Raw genomic sequence first — 15,069 nt, 5'->3', positions numbered from 1 at the left:
CTTTCCTGTTCTGTATTCATCAAGCTAATCGATGTGATTCAGATGTTCCTCAAATAAAATCATTTGTCTTCAGTCTACTCCTACAAAGGACACAGATTGTACTAAAAAGGCTTTTCTGCACTTGCAGGGTACACAAAATACATGTCACTGTTCATAATGCAAGGCTTTGGCAATGCATTGATTGAATTTTTCTACACAAAAAATCCTTGCACAAGGCAACTCCTTGCGGTTTTTCCATGTGGTTAAATGAGTGCCTGTGAGAAAATTAGCAGACTGAAAGCACTGGAGACAGAAGTCTTTAAACTTACTTGCCATGGTGTGAAAAGTAATAACGAATCACCATCTCAATTCTTTGCTTCTGTGGTGACAGGGGCCACTCTAAGGTGAGAGGACAATTGTGAGCAATCAGAAGAGTGAAGATATTGTTTGAGTATTACAGTACAAAGTGTACTGTACAAACTGGTACAGTAGCCAGTCACGCCTGCTTAAAATTTTTCCAAACACAGTCTTTGTATGGTGTTTTTAGGTTCTTAGGAGAAAAATAATTGGTTATTTACAAGAGGAGGTGCTTTCTTTTTTTCTGACTTTTTTTTTTTTTTTTTAGGAATGAGAAAGGGAAAGAAATAGGTGGAGAAGAAAACCTCAAAAGCATTACCTTCTTGCTTTTTTTCCAAGACCAAATTGGATATTAGGATTAGGGGACTCAAACTTTTTTTGCTTTGTCTTCTTCTTCTCTTCCCTCAGACCCCATCAAGTAATTCCTTAAGTATTTCTTTTGGACTTCTGCTTTAATGACACAGTTCTCTAGTATATAAAAACACCGTGCTCTGGGTTGAAGCTTAGCTATAGTTTGTTGCATCTTTCCCTCAGTATATGGATAGATGGATAGTAGATAGATGCCCTTTCTCTGGTAGATAAAAAGATGTATGAGTCTCCTTGCTCTGTCCTTCTACTTCCTGATGAAACTTTTGGAACTGAACTTTAGCACTGTTAATCTTTCTGACTAATTCAGGAGAAACTGGCCAACAGTCTAGAAGTTACTGGAGGGTTTCATCATAAACCCACAGTAGCGTGAATTTTCTCAACCTACTTTCTGGAGGAACTTGAGGTTAAAAAGAAAAAAAAAAAGTCAAAGACATTTCCAAATTTCATATGAAAAAATGACCCTTTATGCTGATCCTGTTCAGAATTAGGCCCATTAACTCAGGTGAAGAATTCCCCACATTAGCATGTCTGTTTTGAGGATATGGTCATAGTAAACCTTCAAATTCTGGAAATGGCCCTGCTCCAGGAAAGCACTTAAGCATGCTTAATCGGGTACCCCATTATACAGCATACACATTATTATTGAACGAACTGTGTAAATGAAAGCCTTAAAATGCTTCACATGAATAAAAATGCAGACAAATTTTCCCTGTGGGGATTCCTCCCATGCAGGAGATATCTGCGGCTTTGCATTTTAATAAGTGAGTGGCCCGATCCGGCTCCCGCTGAAGTCAGTGGCAAAACCCACCTCATAAAATGGAAGTACATGTAGGATCTGTTGCTAACAGAGCAAAATATGAAAGGGGAAAGTTTATTCCAAGTGGGTGCTCAGATGAAGACCCATTTCCAAAGAAGAGCTTTTCTTGCATCAGGGTACTCTTCACAGCAGTGCCAGAGATGGTACTGCCATTACCTTTTTACTATCCACACGTGAGTACAAAGCATAGAATCCAGTTACCACCCTTGCATGTTTGCATTTCTGCCTCCTGGTATTTCAAGTTAATAGTGAAAGAAAGCCCCAGGGCAAAGCATGATTGATGAGATAATTGACTTGAGAAGACGGTGTTGAAAGAACAGGCCAAATTCAGCTCTGACTTAAGTATTGCTTTCTCTGCTTAAGTCTGAAATGACCTAATGCAGTTCATGTGCTGTCAGAGAGTAGTGGCACAACAGCAAAGCTCTTCTGTGAGCACCATGTTCTCTACCTGTCCTATATTCCTTCCTTACTAGGCTGTCATTGAGACCTTCAGTGTGCACAGCTGAACCAGATAACCTCCTGGCTAGAGTCTGAGTTGGAGTTCATGGTACCCAGCACTTGATTCCTGCCCCGCGTGGTCATTTTCTGGGTATATGTTATGGAAAAGAGGCCCATCCCTTGCTGTCCTTCCATGTAAGCAATGGCCCCTATGGGTTTCTGCAGCATGTCTGTGGCTCTTTGCTGACAGCACAGCCCCAGGGTACCTGGAAGGGTGTTTCATGATGAGTGTGCTTGGCGTACACTGCCCTGGTCTCACTGCCCTTGGTTTATGCATTTCCCAGCAGGGAAGTCTGGTCAGGGTGACTATGAAATGTCCTCTGACAATGGCACGATGTCCCTGTGGATGGTCTTGGACGAGATCCTCAGGGAGACACCACACTCTGGTCCTTAGTTTTGTTAGCTGGAAGAGTAGTTCTTCCTCATTGAGTGTGGATATGCAGAGTAAAATGTTCAATAACTAAACTTAGAAAAGAAGCTTGCTTTTCTAGGTTAAAATATTCCTACAAATATAATTGCCAAAGTACGCCACCAGCCCAAGTATATAGAGTAGCCTCGTGGAGTTTGAACTTTGGAGACGAAAGCAGCTATCCACTGATCAGGTGGTCCAAGAGGGAAAGAGTCAGGAAGCATACATCAAAAGAGGTCTGCGTAGAGCTTCGTGTCTTTATGGCACAGACATGTATAAAAATGTTTTCATATCTAAATTCAGAGCTGGCTGCCGAAAAACTTCTGTGAAGGTATTTATGTTATTGGTGGTTTGGCTGAAGCATGTTTTAGCCAATTAAATGGAGTTATTTTGTGCCGTCCTAATTGTAAGTTAGACAGGTGGTTTGTGCATGAAACATTTAATTTTCTCATGGCTCTGTCTGACTTCAGATGATGCTATAGATACTATTCTGTACCAAGATAGAAGGTGATGTAAGGGAATATGACGGATGCATTGATGGAGGAACTGAAGGGAAACATCGCAGTTCTGAACAGACTGAGGTGCTGTGAGGACATGTAAGAAAAAGAAAAAAAAAAAAGAAAAAAAAAAAAAAACACCAAAAGCGATAAAATCCCATCTTGTTAACCAGCACTCCACTCTGGAGTTCACTCTTAACTGTTGGCATTAAGCAAGACTAGTGTTTGTTGCCATTAGTGGTTAATAAATCCATATTGTTAGGAAGATAAAGCAAGTATTTTCTTCTCATTTGTGCGGAAGTTATCAACAGAAGTACTTTGTCAAGGCAAGTGTACTTTGTCCCCATAAACAGAAAGCAGCTGTTCAATTTTTTTTTACTTATATGTGTGTGATTCCTGATGGCTTCGGTAATAGATAATCAAAGATTGACCTGATTCTCCTCCACAATTCTCAACTTATAAATTACTTTTAATCAGAAGTAAATAAGTAATTGTGAGCAGAATGGCATCTCTGTAATACAAAATAAGTTCTTAAAACCTGCAAGTGAATGTGTAAGTGTGTTTAGGGCTTTTTTTTCTTTTTTTTTTTTTTCTTTTTTGTCTTTTCCTTGCTGGGCTTTCTGGCAGCTAGTCTCTGGGGAGGGAAAATATAATTACAATGCAAAAGTGTTTTATGGTTCTTTTCTCTGGATTATGCTAGAAATGTGAGACTGTAGTAGACATTTTATGAAATTGTTAACAATAAAGACAAACAGCAAGGAAGAGAATGAATTGAGTCGAACAGAATGCACAGGGGAAAAGATGGAGAAGTTTAAAGAGAAATGTTGAGCAAATGGCCTTTTTTCTGTGGTCTTAAAAATCACCTAATAAAACATTGTTTTATTGTATAGGTGCACTAATCGTTTCTGGTTTTAATCATTATACTGCATACAATTTTCAAGCAATTTTATAGAGTCTGTTCTCAAAGGTGGCTCATGAAAATCACCTTCACAGTCCATTTGTTTAGATTCTGCAGTGTACTTGAATTGAAGCCGACCACCTCTGTAAAGGATGCAGATTGCCAAAATGCATCACTTAGCAAAATGTGGAGAGTGGTTTATTTCTCCACCAGGCTTACTCTATCAGGCAGTTTCTGTTGTTAGATCTAGATTCTCCCTTCCCACAAAGGCCACCAAAGAGCCCCATTTGATATTGATAATGGCATGTTACTAGTATTATGCATGATGATTTATAAAGTGCAAGTCTGAAGCCATCTAATATATATTCTTAAATATATTCCCATTTTTATCTGGCTCCTTTAACCTATGTTGTCTGCTTGTTCATAATCTTTTGAGCTGCCCAGATTAGGCACACCGCATCTCTCCTCATACCTAAGCAAAAGAGCAAGCAGAGCCAGGAAGGCATCCTGTATGTAATTCTAGCTTGCTGTTAACTCAGATACTAAACACTAGGAACTGTTACGAAAGTCTCCCCATCATACTTTATTGTGTATAAGTTTAAATGGAAAATTCACACCACTATCTCATTTTTTAAAATCTATCCTTCTCCAAGCCAAGTGGCAATGTTCTTCAGTTAGTCAAAAGAAGACCTGTCTATTTGCACACCCGATCCTGTTCTTTTTGCTCTTCGTGTTGCTTTTGCAGGCAATTGGGAGCCATTATAAGCCTGATTCCATAGAAGGATGGCTAGTTACTGACTGTGGTGCGTACTCATCAGAGTCTTCAAGCAAGGCTTTAATAACATCAAGGAACTAGCAAAGAATGAGGTTGAAAAGGGTGCCAAAAAAGAGGATAAAAATCAGTCTAGTAATGGCAGCAGCATTCTAGGTCAAACGAGCTTTGCAGAGGTCAGGGAGGATTTTACAGTCATGGAAGAAAAGACTGTGGGAAAGAAATAGTGATAATAAAATCCTGTATGTTAATTTTCCCCTGTTTGAAAATCTGTTTTGCATAATTTCAGATTTTTTTCTTTATTTTCCTGTTTGTAAGGTGGTAAAAATAAAGGGCTGAAATGGGAGGGCAGCCATTTCCTCTGAGCCTTCAAAGAGACAGTAGACACACTTACCTAGTGTTGCTCTGAGAGAGAGACTTCACAAAAAAAAATCAGCATAAATTTGAAAGGGAAATGAAACATTGGTGCACAAACCCTTGTGGTCACTTGTACATGGAAAAAACAGTGGAGGAACCAGAATACCCTTGGCTTGATCCTATCCTCTATTGCATTTGATGTAGGGAACACCACTGACAAAAAAGCTTTTGCAGAAGCTACAAAACTACCTTTTTGTTTAGGAATCAACAAACAGCAGACAAGGAGAAGTGAGAAATGCTTAACTGGCTCAGATTAGTAAGGCAGGTGGAATTGGTCCCTCTTGCATTTATTTTTCAACCACGGAAAAGCAGAGTAGATCTGGGTAGCTAAGTTAAGTGTGGTCAGCTTAGGATTGACTATGGAAATGTTGTAGATCTATGGTGTGTATATAATTATACTCCGTATGTACCTTTTTGTTGATGTGTGTAGTGAGACGTCCTTTGTGAGGCTTCATTTTTCTTATTGACTAGTGTGCAAAGGAATAGATTTATTTCTGTTTGCATATTTTTTGCATCGAGAAGGACTGCATTTAAAGAGCCTGTTGGCAAAGAAAACATGTGGGGCATAAGGCAAGGAAGGAGACCGAAAATCTCTCATTATGTGAGAATTGGGAGTCACATGCATGACTGTGTGAGTCAACAACGTGCCCTCATGGTGATGAAGCACTAACCACATACTGGATTGCACTAACAAGAGCATAGCCAGCAGATCAAGGGAAATGATTATTCCCGTCTACTTGGCTGCCATGAAGCCACATGTGTGTTCATTGTCCAAAAGTGGGTTCAGTTTTGAATTCTCTCAAACAAGATACTGACAAACTGGAGCAGAAGCAGCTGAGTCTGGTAGGTCTCTAAGATGGCAGTCTGGATCACATGTACTTGGAGGTGCTGAGGCACAACAGGGCTTTTTCAGCCTGCAAAAGGGAAGGGTCAGGAGGATTTGAATGCTATCACAGAAATGAATCTGTAGGAAGAAGAAGACCAAGCCAGACTCAGAGATCACTGCAAAAGGATAAGAGGCAACAATTACAACTTGCAGTAAGAAAAAAATAATAATTTGTTATAAGAAAAAGTTCTTTATGGGGAGAAGCATTAAACATTACCCAGGGAACGATTTATGATTTTTCAGAGAGTCTATGGAGTCTCTGGGCTTGGGGATTTTAAAAACTCAGCTTCTCAATATCCTGAGAAACCTCATCTAAGCTGGAAGACAGCTTTGCTTTGAGGAGGATGACCTCCAGAGGTTCTTTCCAAATGAAGTTTTTCCTGTGATTCTATGAGGTAAATGAACAGATCCAACACTAAGCTGCCCTGCATCCTCATTTTGGAGGAGGGCTAGAGCTGCAAAGCATCCTCACCACAGGCTTTCTAGGACATGCATTCAGTTTTTGCAAGGCATTTACAAAATTGAGAGAGGAGTGCTTCAGAGCTTGATCTGTTCTCCCACTTCCCCCATGCTGTTGTTAATATATAACAGTTGTCATTTGTTTTCTTTTTTTTTTCTTTCAATTGAAAACAAAATGGAAGTAGGCATGTAGGCTCAAGTATGCTAAGAAATATATTGAATTAGATTGATCTAAACTGTCATAAATAAAGAGAAGGCAGCCCATTCTGTCTTGTATTTTAACTCCTACCTAAACCTACAAGTTTTTGGTTGATGAGCAAAACGAGTAAAATGTAACCAGAACATATTGTACTTGTATGAAAACTCTTACTGTACTCCTGTGTTGCTCATTTGTATAATCTCTGTTAATCGTTGCCATAATATATGCTTTCTTTTACCATTTTTCCACCAGGCTTCTTCTGAGTGTATGAAAAAATTCACACTATTTTTTTAATACTGGTCTTTTGTGATGGTCCAACTTTTTACTGCCAGTGCAAATAATTAGAGCAATGTTTCTTTCTCTTACTAGAAGTTTTAAGTACTGTCAGTAAAATAATTATGTTGTAATTTGGGGATCATTTTAAGAATTAATATTCTTTAACATCGTGAAGTTTGTAACGTTTTTTACAATTTTATTGTAATAGGCCATTTGAACTACAGCAAAGCAATTTTAATCCATGAAAAGAAAGTTTTTGGCAGTGGAACAAGTGATGAAAGAAATTGGAAAATAATTGCCAACCTCCTAGAGAGCAAAAACTCAGAAGAATTATAGGAACTCTGCATCTGTAAAACGAGTACAAAGTTCCAGTTAGCCACCGTGTTAGGGTTATATCATCTGCTACGTCTTAAAAAATGCCTTTGGATGTACTGTTTCTATCATTAATGAATGTGACAATAAACAACCAGCAGTGCTGTAAAAGCAGGAGGTCACAGCACTTAGCAAACAGTTAGGCTTTGGCAAGTAAAGAATTAGCTCTGCGCCCATTGGACTCAGAGGGAGGGACAGTTTGGGCTTTAATGACGTGGACTCAGTTCTAATTTTGTACATCTGGGTAGGACATGCGTCCTTTGAACACTGAAGTCTGATTTCAGTCTCACGTGAAGTAAATGGTGGTAATTTTCATAGTAGTAATCAAAGTGAGAATGTCACCCATGATAGTCTTCACGTATTGAATTCAGCCTTCATATCTGAAAGTGTTGATTGGCATTTAAACTAGGTGAGGTTTATCTGCCTCCCCATCATTGGCATTCTATATGAGTAATGTGTACATATATGCAATATCAGGCTGCAGGAGTGCAGATACAGCTCTCCTAAACTCCAAGCTCGGTGTTTTCCTAATTACTTACAGCCTATTGAGATTAAAGCGACAAGATCTCTTTTGTGTTAAACAAGAAGCTTGCATTCTTTACTGATGAGCTACTCTCCTCTTTCCTTCCTGATGATCAGTGGCAGCATTCCTGCAGCACCCCCCCCCCCCCCCCCCAAGAAAGCCTTTGTTGGTTGTGGCTGACCTAATTGTGCGGCCTGCTGGTGCTGTGCCGGAGCTGGCAGCTGTGCTGCTGTGGCGCTCCTCTGGGCACTGCAGCTTCTGCAGCCCAGTGCTGGGGGAGTGCAGGGCACCGAAGGACCCCCCAGCTTCAGGTACGGATGAGATGTCACACAAGTTTGAGCCGGACTTGGAGACTGCAGGCCATGTTCTGCATCCTTCAAAATACTGCACCCCACCTGAAGCCGATGCAGTGGGTTACGAGGTACTGAAAGAAGAGCTTGGTGTTGTCATGCCTTTAGAAATGCAGGTAGTCTTCTGAGTTACAGCACTGTTCCAGTGACACGTTGTCCGTGGCAATCATTGTGTTCCCAGTCCTGGAGTATTTACTCAATATTCTGCATCTTAGCCTGGGTATTTCGTGTCTGCATAAGGACTTGAAGATCAGGGCCCAAACTGAAGTCATTTTAGTGTCGTGACAAAGAAGAGTGAAACAAACATTGGGATTTGTCTTTGTTCAACCAACAAATTACCTCAGTTGGCTGCCATCACTGTGGTCACACAGTGCTCAGTGTGTGGTATTGTTCCGCAGGTGTGCTCACTCTGAAAATCACAAAAATTGCAGAATTGCATCTACTACAACGCATTACCCAGCGCGCTGTGTAAAACTGGAAAGTTGTAAAAGCTACTTTCTGACTTCCAGAGTCAAGACCACTCAGTAAGCTGGGGAAGGCTTTTTTCATGCCGTGTATTTACCCAGCAAGCTGCTTTGTCCCCGTGCAGCCTGGCCATCTTCAGTTTGCACTGGTGGAGACTTAATCAAATGTGTAGAAGGAAAAGTGGGTTCTCACTTCATCCATCCAAGGATCACACCACTTAAAAACAGCTGAAACAAGGTTGTTAACATGACACACAACTTCAGCAGTCAGGTTTTAAGTGTGTGCCTTCGTGTTCAGATGAGTGGTAGTGGCAATCAAAACGTTTTACCTCAGCCAGCAGCTCTGCTGACATGTGTTAACTATATTAAGAATTAATGGATCCTCTCAGTGAAAATAAAAGATGAGGGAACTGCTTTGACAAACCGATAGGCTTGAAGAGAGGGAGACATTTTGGTTTTGTGTGAGCACAGGGAATTTAATCATCGAATAGAAAGATGTCTTTCTGTATTCCCGTGTTTCAGGTTGAAGTTGTTGAACAAGGAGGTGCTTTCAGTGGACTGGATGACTCAGCTACTGAGATCCAGGCATATCATCAGATAGGGATCGAATCACACATGGACCCTGATAATAAGAGAATTGGTTTTTATTCTGACAGTATGTGGGAAGAAGGGGCTGGAGGGTGGAGGATAAAACCAGTGAGAGACTAGGGTGTAGTTACTATCTATATTCCTGAGCAGAAAGATGCAGGAAATAGTTGCAGGCAGGCAAAGAGAGGACCCATAAATGAGAGAGACAGCTCAGGAGGAAAAGCCTGTCTGTCACCTTGGTGTCGGGAACTGGAAGAAGGTTCTTTGTCATGCCAGCTACAGGGTGGAGCTCATTTATGCTAGTAACAATAGATGTGGCCAGTATTACATAGAGGTCTTTTTGCATCAAAATATACTGCATTGTGCATTACTCCAAAACTTCCCATCTGCTTCCACTGTTTAACTTCCACTTGTGGCTTCTTTTCTTTACCATGCCTTACTTTGTTCTGTTTTCAACCTATTGTAGCTTTTACTGGCGCTTGTTGTTGTTTGATTGAAAGCCAAGTAGGCCATACACTCTTACTTTTTTTACCATTTGCTGTCTATTTTTGTTTGTGCTTATTTCTTGGCATTTAATGTCAAATTATTCTTATTTCTCCCTGATATAGGTGTTTTCCTAACTGTTACTCTGTCTTGGAGCATACTGTAATCCGTCAGTGACGCATACTTTTTTTCTGTAACAGATATTTTTACATGGAACAATCTCTTGGATTAAATCTGGAATGTAGAGCTAATGTTACAGAAAATAAGGTCAAAGAAATCAAGTAACATTACTTCCAAAGTCACGATAGAGTCTTTGGATCATCTCCCATCATTAATATTAATGCTTGACAGCACTTATGACTTTAATCATGATTTGTAACCCTGTGAATTTTATTGCTTCTGCTGTCAGAAATCAATTTCAGTACTTAATGGCATCTTGTAACCTCAGTCAAGGAGAATGTTGGTTTGATTTTTATTTTAGTTTTACTCAAGGCTTCGCTGCTAAGCTACGCCCTTACAAAATTATTTCTATAATACTTTAACAAAGTTGTTTTCAGTTCCCTGACCTAAAGAGAATACTTTTATTTATAATGCAGAATTAGTTCCCCCTATTCATCATTTTCATTGACCTGTAGTTTCATGTGTAGTTCAAAAACTTGTAGATTATGACCTTATAAACAGTGAAGTGTACGTTAAATCTTAATCATACTTGTAGACGTGGGACTTCTCATATAATTAACATCCACCACAACTGTCTGCAGGATCAGACCATAACCAATTCTATAACCTTCCTTTTGCTTACTGAGGTTGAAGAAGAGAATGGAGCACACTTATAATTCCCAATTAAACATTCAGATTAGTCTTTATTGATTCCTCGTGATCAAAAGAAGTGTGTTTAGGCGTGATGCTGTCTTCAGTCACTCTGAAATTATTGACCTTATTGGGAATTCCCCTTTAAAGGCATAATTGCAGGATGGAATCCAGAGTTGTAGAATTCCTAAGGGTAATAACAAAGTTGTATTTTTCACACATACAAAAAAAAAAAAAAAAAGTAGATAATAGGAACCAAACTAAATCGGAGCATAAAATGCTATATCTAATCATCTATCATCACTTGCAGTGATGTTACAGTTAAACATACAGAGGGCATATCCCTTGATCTCCTATATAAACAACTGAAAGTTGGAAAAGGTTCTGCTTTAAGTTGTCTACCTTTCTGTAACACTTACTAGGTTTTGTATACTTTGCAAAGAGGTGATTGTTATTCTCCCACTTAACACGTAGCAAATTGAAGCGTGGTAAAATAAAGTAACCCACAGAGTGGGCCAGCAATAAAAAAAACTATTTTACAAATTCAGTTTCCTAACTAGGAAATGCAGCCCATTTTTACTTCTGTATGGACTTCTTATGGGAATTTTTTATTTTATTTTTTACATACAATATCAGTTAAATTTATCTTCATGCTTCATTGGAAGGAGCTGAGACCTTGCATTTCTCGAATTCCTCAAGAAGCTGTCCCTAGAGAGTTGTTTCTTCAGAAAAGTAAGGAAGATGATACGAACATTATAAAACCCAAACTCCACAGGACATGCATGGCAAAACACCTTTCTAGAAGTAAAGAAGGATGAAATTTTTGTCACTTTGCAAATCATCTCTATCATGTATACAGATATTGAGCACCATTCTACTATTTCTAATGGATTTCATGTATTATTTTTCTAGGTATAAAGCAATAGATCTGTCCTTGGTTTATTTGCTAATGACTTTCAGCTAACTTTCCTTGCTGTATTTCATTTAGAGAGCCTGCTGCCTGCACATGATAATGCTTATGCAGTGGATGACACAGTTATGGAGCTATCTGAGGTAGAAGAAACAGCATCAGAAAGCAGCTGTTTTGCATCAGAGGACACCACGGAAGACTCAGGTGTTGTGAGCTCCCCATCTGACATTGTATCTTTGGATTCACAAAATGACAGCATGAAGTCAAGAGACATCAAGCTGGTCAATGGCTACATGGACTCAGCTGAGGCAGATGCAATGTGTGGCACAGAGACATGCCCTGTAAAGAAGACCTGCTGCAGTAACATGGGATATGACAGTGCTCCACAAAGGTAAAGATTCATTTGCGGTTGGCTTTTAGAGAATATCTTGCATATCCTCCTTGTAGGGAATCTTTTAAGAAAACCAACTTCTTATTCTTTCTTCTGCTCTTTCATAAACCACTGCCAATGCCAAGTGACTCCTCCCAGTGAAAAAACTCTCTGCCAAATCCCCTCCAGTAACATACTTGTAGCAACAGGCAAAGGTCACTTTTCTGTTTGAACTTGTAGTTACATTTCTTGCTAAAGACTGCTGCCCTCCAGAGTTAATTTCTCCAAGAAGTTTGAAATAATTTTGTTTCAGTTTGCTGTATTTTGTGGTTCTGATATGAAGCACTTAAAATGGTACTTTGTATTGATCTAGAAAAATTACATGCAGGTCATATAATGAAAAATGTGTAAAATGGAAAAATTCAAGTCATTGAAAACCAGGTAGAAAAGAATTGTGTTCAGTGAAATTTGGGGGCTTATTTGTGGGTGTGTGCATGCATATGTATGTTCACCTAATGCTAACCTCCATTGATGTTGTACCTTGTTTTTTTTTCTTTTTCTTTTTTTTTCCCAGCATATTTCCTTTTTTTTTTTTTTTTTTTTTTTTTTAATAAATATTTTACTTAAGTTTTTGCAAGAAAATACGAGAACCTGGAATTTAACTAGAAACTGCCCTCAAGCAGAAGTGACTCTGACACTGTTTGTTTGCCAAAACTCACATAGTTGGTGGCAGGGTTGCAGAAGGAACCCAAAATTTACAGGACTTTGCAAATACAAACTGGCCAAATAGGAAGCTGTGCCTCCAGCAAGGAGGGTGGCCTGGTAATACTGACAGGGATCCGCTCTGTGTGATGCTGCAGAGTCATGGGACAGGGGCCAGAAATTCCTCTGAATTCTCAGTTGACACAAAGTCTGTGCTTTCTGGTCTCTCTCCATTCAGCTGCTAATCTGTAGCCCCTTCATAAGAACATGTATCATGACCTAGTTATTTCCTTCCACACATTTCTGAGGGAGAACTTCATCCTGGATCATGCAGTGGACGATAAATTAGGGATAAATTAGGGATAAATTAGGCCAAAGTCAGTATTTAACCTATTGGAATGATCTCAGGGCTTTTCTTTTCCCATCAATATCAAGGGGAACAAGGTCAAGTCTCATTTAAATACTTCTTCAATAATACATTATTCTCAGCATTTGTCCTTCTACAGTTTCTTAGGTCTTGATACAGTCTCTGTTTGGAGGGTTTGATAGGCTAATATAGTAGCTACAGTGAACCTTCCAGACTCAGTCTGAAAAATCAACCCTTTAATTTCAGTAGTAAAATAATTAAGCAGTAGCAACTTTCCTCAAAATCCAGGTTCTAAACTGGTTAGAAAAACACACATGCACATTTAGGGGAAAAAAAAAAGAAAAAGAAAAGATTACCATAATATTGAACAAAGACATCAAAGCATGGTGCTGTAAGAACAATCCTAATCAGTGGCCTCATCTAGCTTTGAAACTAGCCCTGCTTGGACTATGCTACTAACCTAAACTTTTGTGATTCTAGCATTTGAAATAATCTGTATTTAACTATAATTAAAAAGGAGAGGTTTTAGGCTGGAAGAGGAGAAAGTTTTGTTGTTCAGGGAGTGAAGCTATTTTTCATGAATCATGTTTTTTTGGGGGGGCTCTGGGACAGAAAAATTATTTCAGATCACCTTTAGGAGTGAGTAGCAGTCTAACATTTGTGATTGATTCTAGTCGTATGGCAGCAATCACTTAGGCTGCCACAGCAGAGATACTGGTAGTAAAATCTTCTAAACTTTTGCGCTCTGAATGTGCCAGCAGTGTTTGAAGGTAAATCCAGCACTCCCCCTAACATGTGTTTATAAACAAACCAGCTGTGAAAATTGTGCTTTTCTGAATCCTTTTGAGGTCAGCTTGCTAAGTGTTTAAAAGTCACTTCATAAGTGTGGAGGGGAAGAAAAAATAGTTGTGTTTTTTGGTGGTTGTTTTTTCTTTTTAAGCTATTCATATTAAATGCTTGTTCTGGTGGGATTTAAATCAATTCTGAGTACAATTTGGGGTACAGCCAATTTGGAGAACATCAACGTCAACTTCTGCTGTCAGAGCAGCCACCACCCCAATAACAAAATCTGTTGGGAGCTCTGGGATTATATGTAATTCTTGTGATGAATGGGCTACTATCAGGACCAACAAGCCTTCTAAATTCCCAGACAGGTCAAAGCGCAGTTTTTATGAATTATCGATACCAACCTATACAGAGATTTAAATGTGTTTCAAAAGCTGCAGAACTTCAAGGAAAAATGTACATGTAGTTTCTTAATTCCTTTGTCTTCTTCCCTGTACCTAGATCTAACTCAATTCTAAAAAGAGGATAAGAACAAAGAAATTTGGAGAGTATGTCACTGCTGTAGAGAAACAGTAGCTAGCAGCAGTGAATTGGAGTCCTTGAGTTCTGAGCTCCACTGAAGCCAGAAATTGCAGTGAGTGACTAATGTGGCCCAGACTTGGGGGGAAAAAAGTTAATAAGAATAATGGAAATATTTAGCTTATCACTTTAAACTATAAAGCTGACTAAAATCTGGGCTTTTCACGCTGTGAAATAACTGTAGTGCTGTATACTAAAATCATTTTGTACTGTGTGGGTAATGAGAACCACCCTTAAAGTGGAAGCAAATCATATTTAGAGTGTGAAGAGGCTATAAAGAAAGACCAAGTGGTGTTTGGCATGTGCACCATAACAAACTGCAGTGAAAAGCATGATCAAGATCGTAGCTGTTAGAGATAGGTTTGCTACAAAGGCTTAGCCTGTGCTCCAGGAGATCATCAAGAGTATTTTACCACATAGCTTACTTTAGTTAATTGTACGTGTATTTTTAAATTCATTTTTCTTAAAGCTTCTGGAATTGTTCACTGGCTGGCGTGGGTGGTCTCAGAGCAGCTGAAATACCTGATGGCTTTGGAATATCACAGCAGGGTCTGCACCTCATCTGCTACTGAACTCGAGGAAAGTTGTGAGTGTTTAAGGGTACAGGCTTCAATATGCAATAGGTTTGTCTTTGTGTAGCATTATAATAGTGTGGCCAAGGAAGAAATGGCATCTACCACAGGTTTTGCACACACAGAAATGAAAATTGCAACAGAGTTCAAATCTTGTTCAGTTCCCAGAGAACACAGACAAAAAATTTTAAAAGAAGGTCCCCATAGTGCAGGGGTTTCCAGGCTGGGATTTTTCCTCCATGGTCTTGTTTTCCAGCACATGGGAGCCATTTGCACCTGCATTCTTCTTTGTTTTGTTTTGGGATTCTTGTTCAAGCGATCTTAATCCAAATACACCTAAGAGTTATCATGTAGAGTATC

General features: G+C 39.2%; 1 protein-coding gene across 8 annotated transcripts in view; it reads left to right on the top strand.

The window, feature by feature from the left end:
• The window catches only part of COBL (cordon-bleu WH2 repeat protein), a 154,263-nt gene that overhangs the window by 117,727 nt on the left and 21,467 nt on the right, over nt 1-15,069 (top strand). For all 8 annotated transcript variants that reach the window (XM_082753198.1, XM_082753195.1, XM_082753200.1 and 5 more), the window contains one exon: nt 11,412-11,724. In XM_082753198.1, the coding sequence (XP_082609324.1) occupies nt 11,412-11,724 (313 nt within the window). The remainder of the gene's footprint in view (nt 1-11,411; nt 11,725-15,069) is intronic.

Source organism: Aythya marila (genome assembly GCF_965140915.1).
Source record: "Aythya marila genome assembly, chromosome: 2".
Taxonomy (NCBI): domain Eukaryota; kingdom Metazoa; phylum Chordata; class Aves; order Anseriformes; family Anatidae; genus Aythya; species Aythya marila.
The sequence above is the reverse complement of the archived record's forward strand: the minus strand, read 5'-3'. Positions and strand labels throughout refer to the sequence as shown.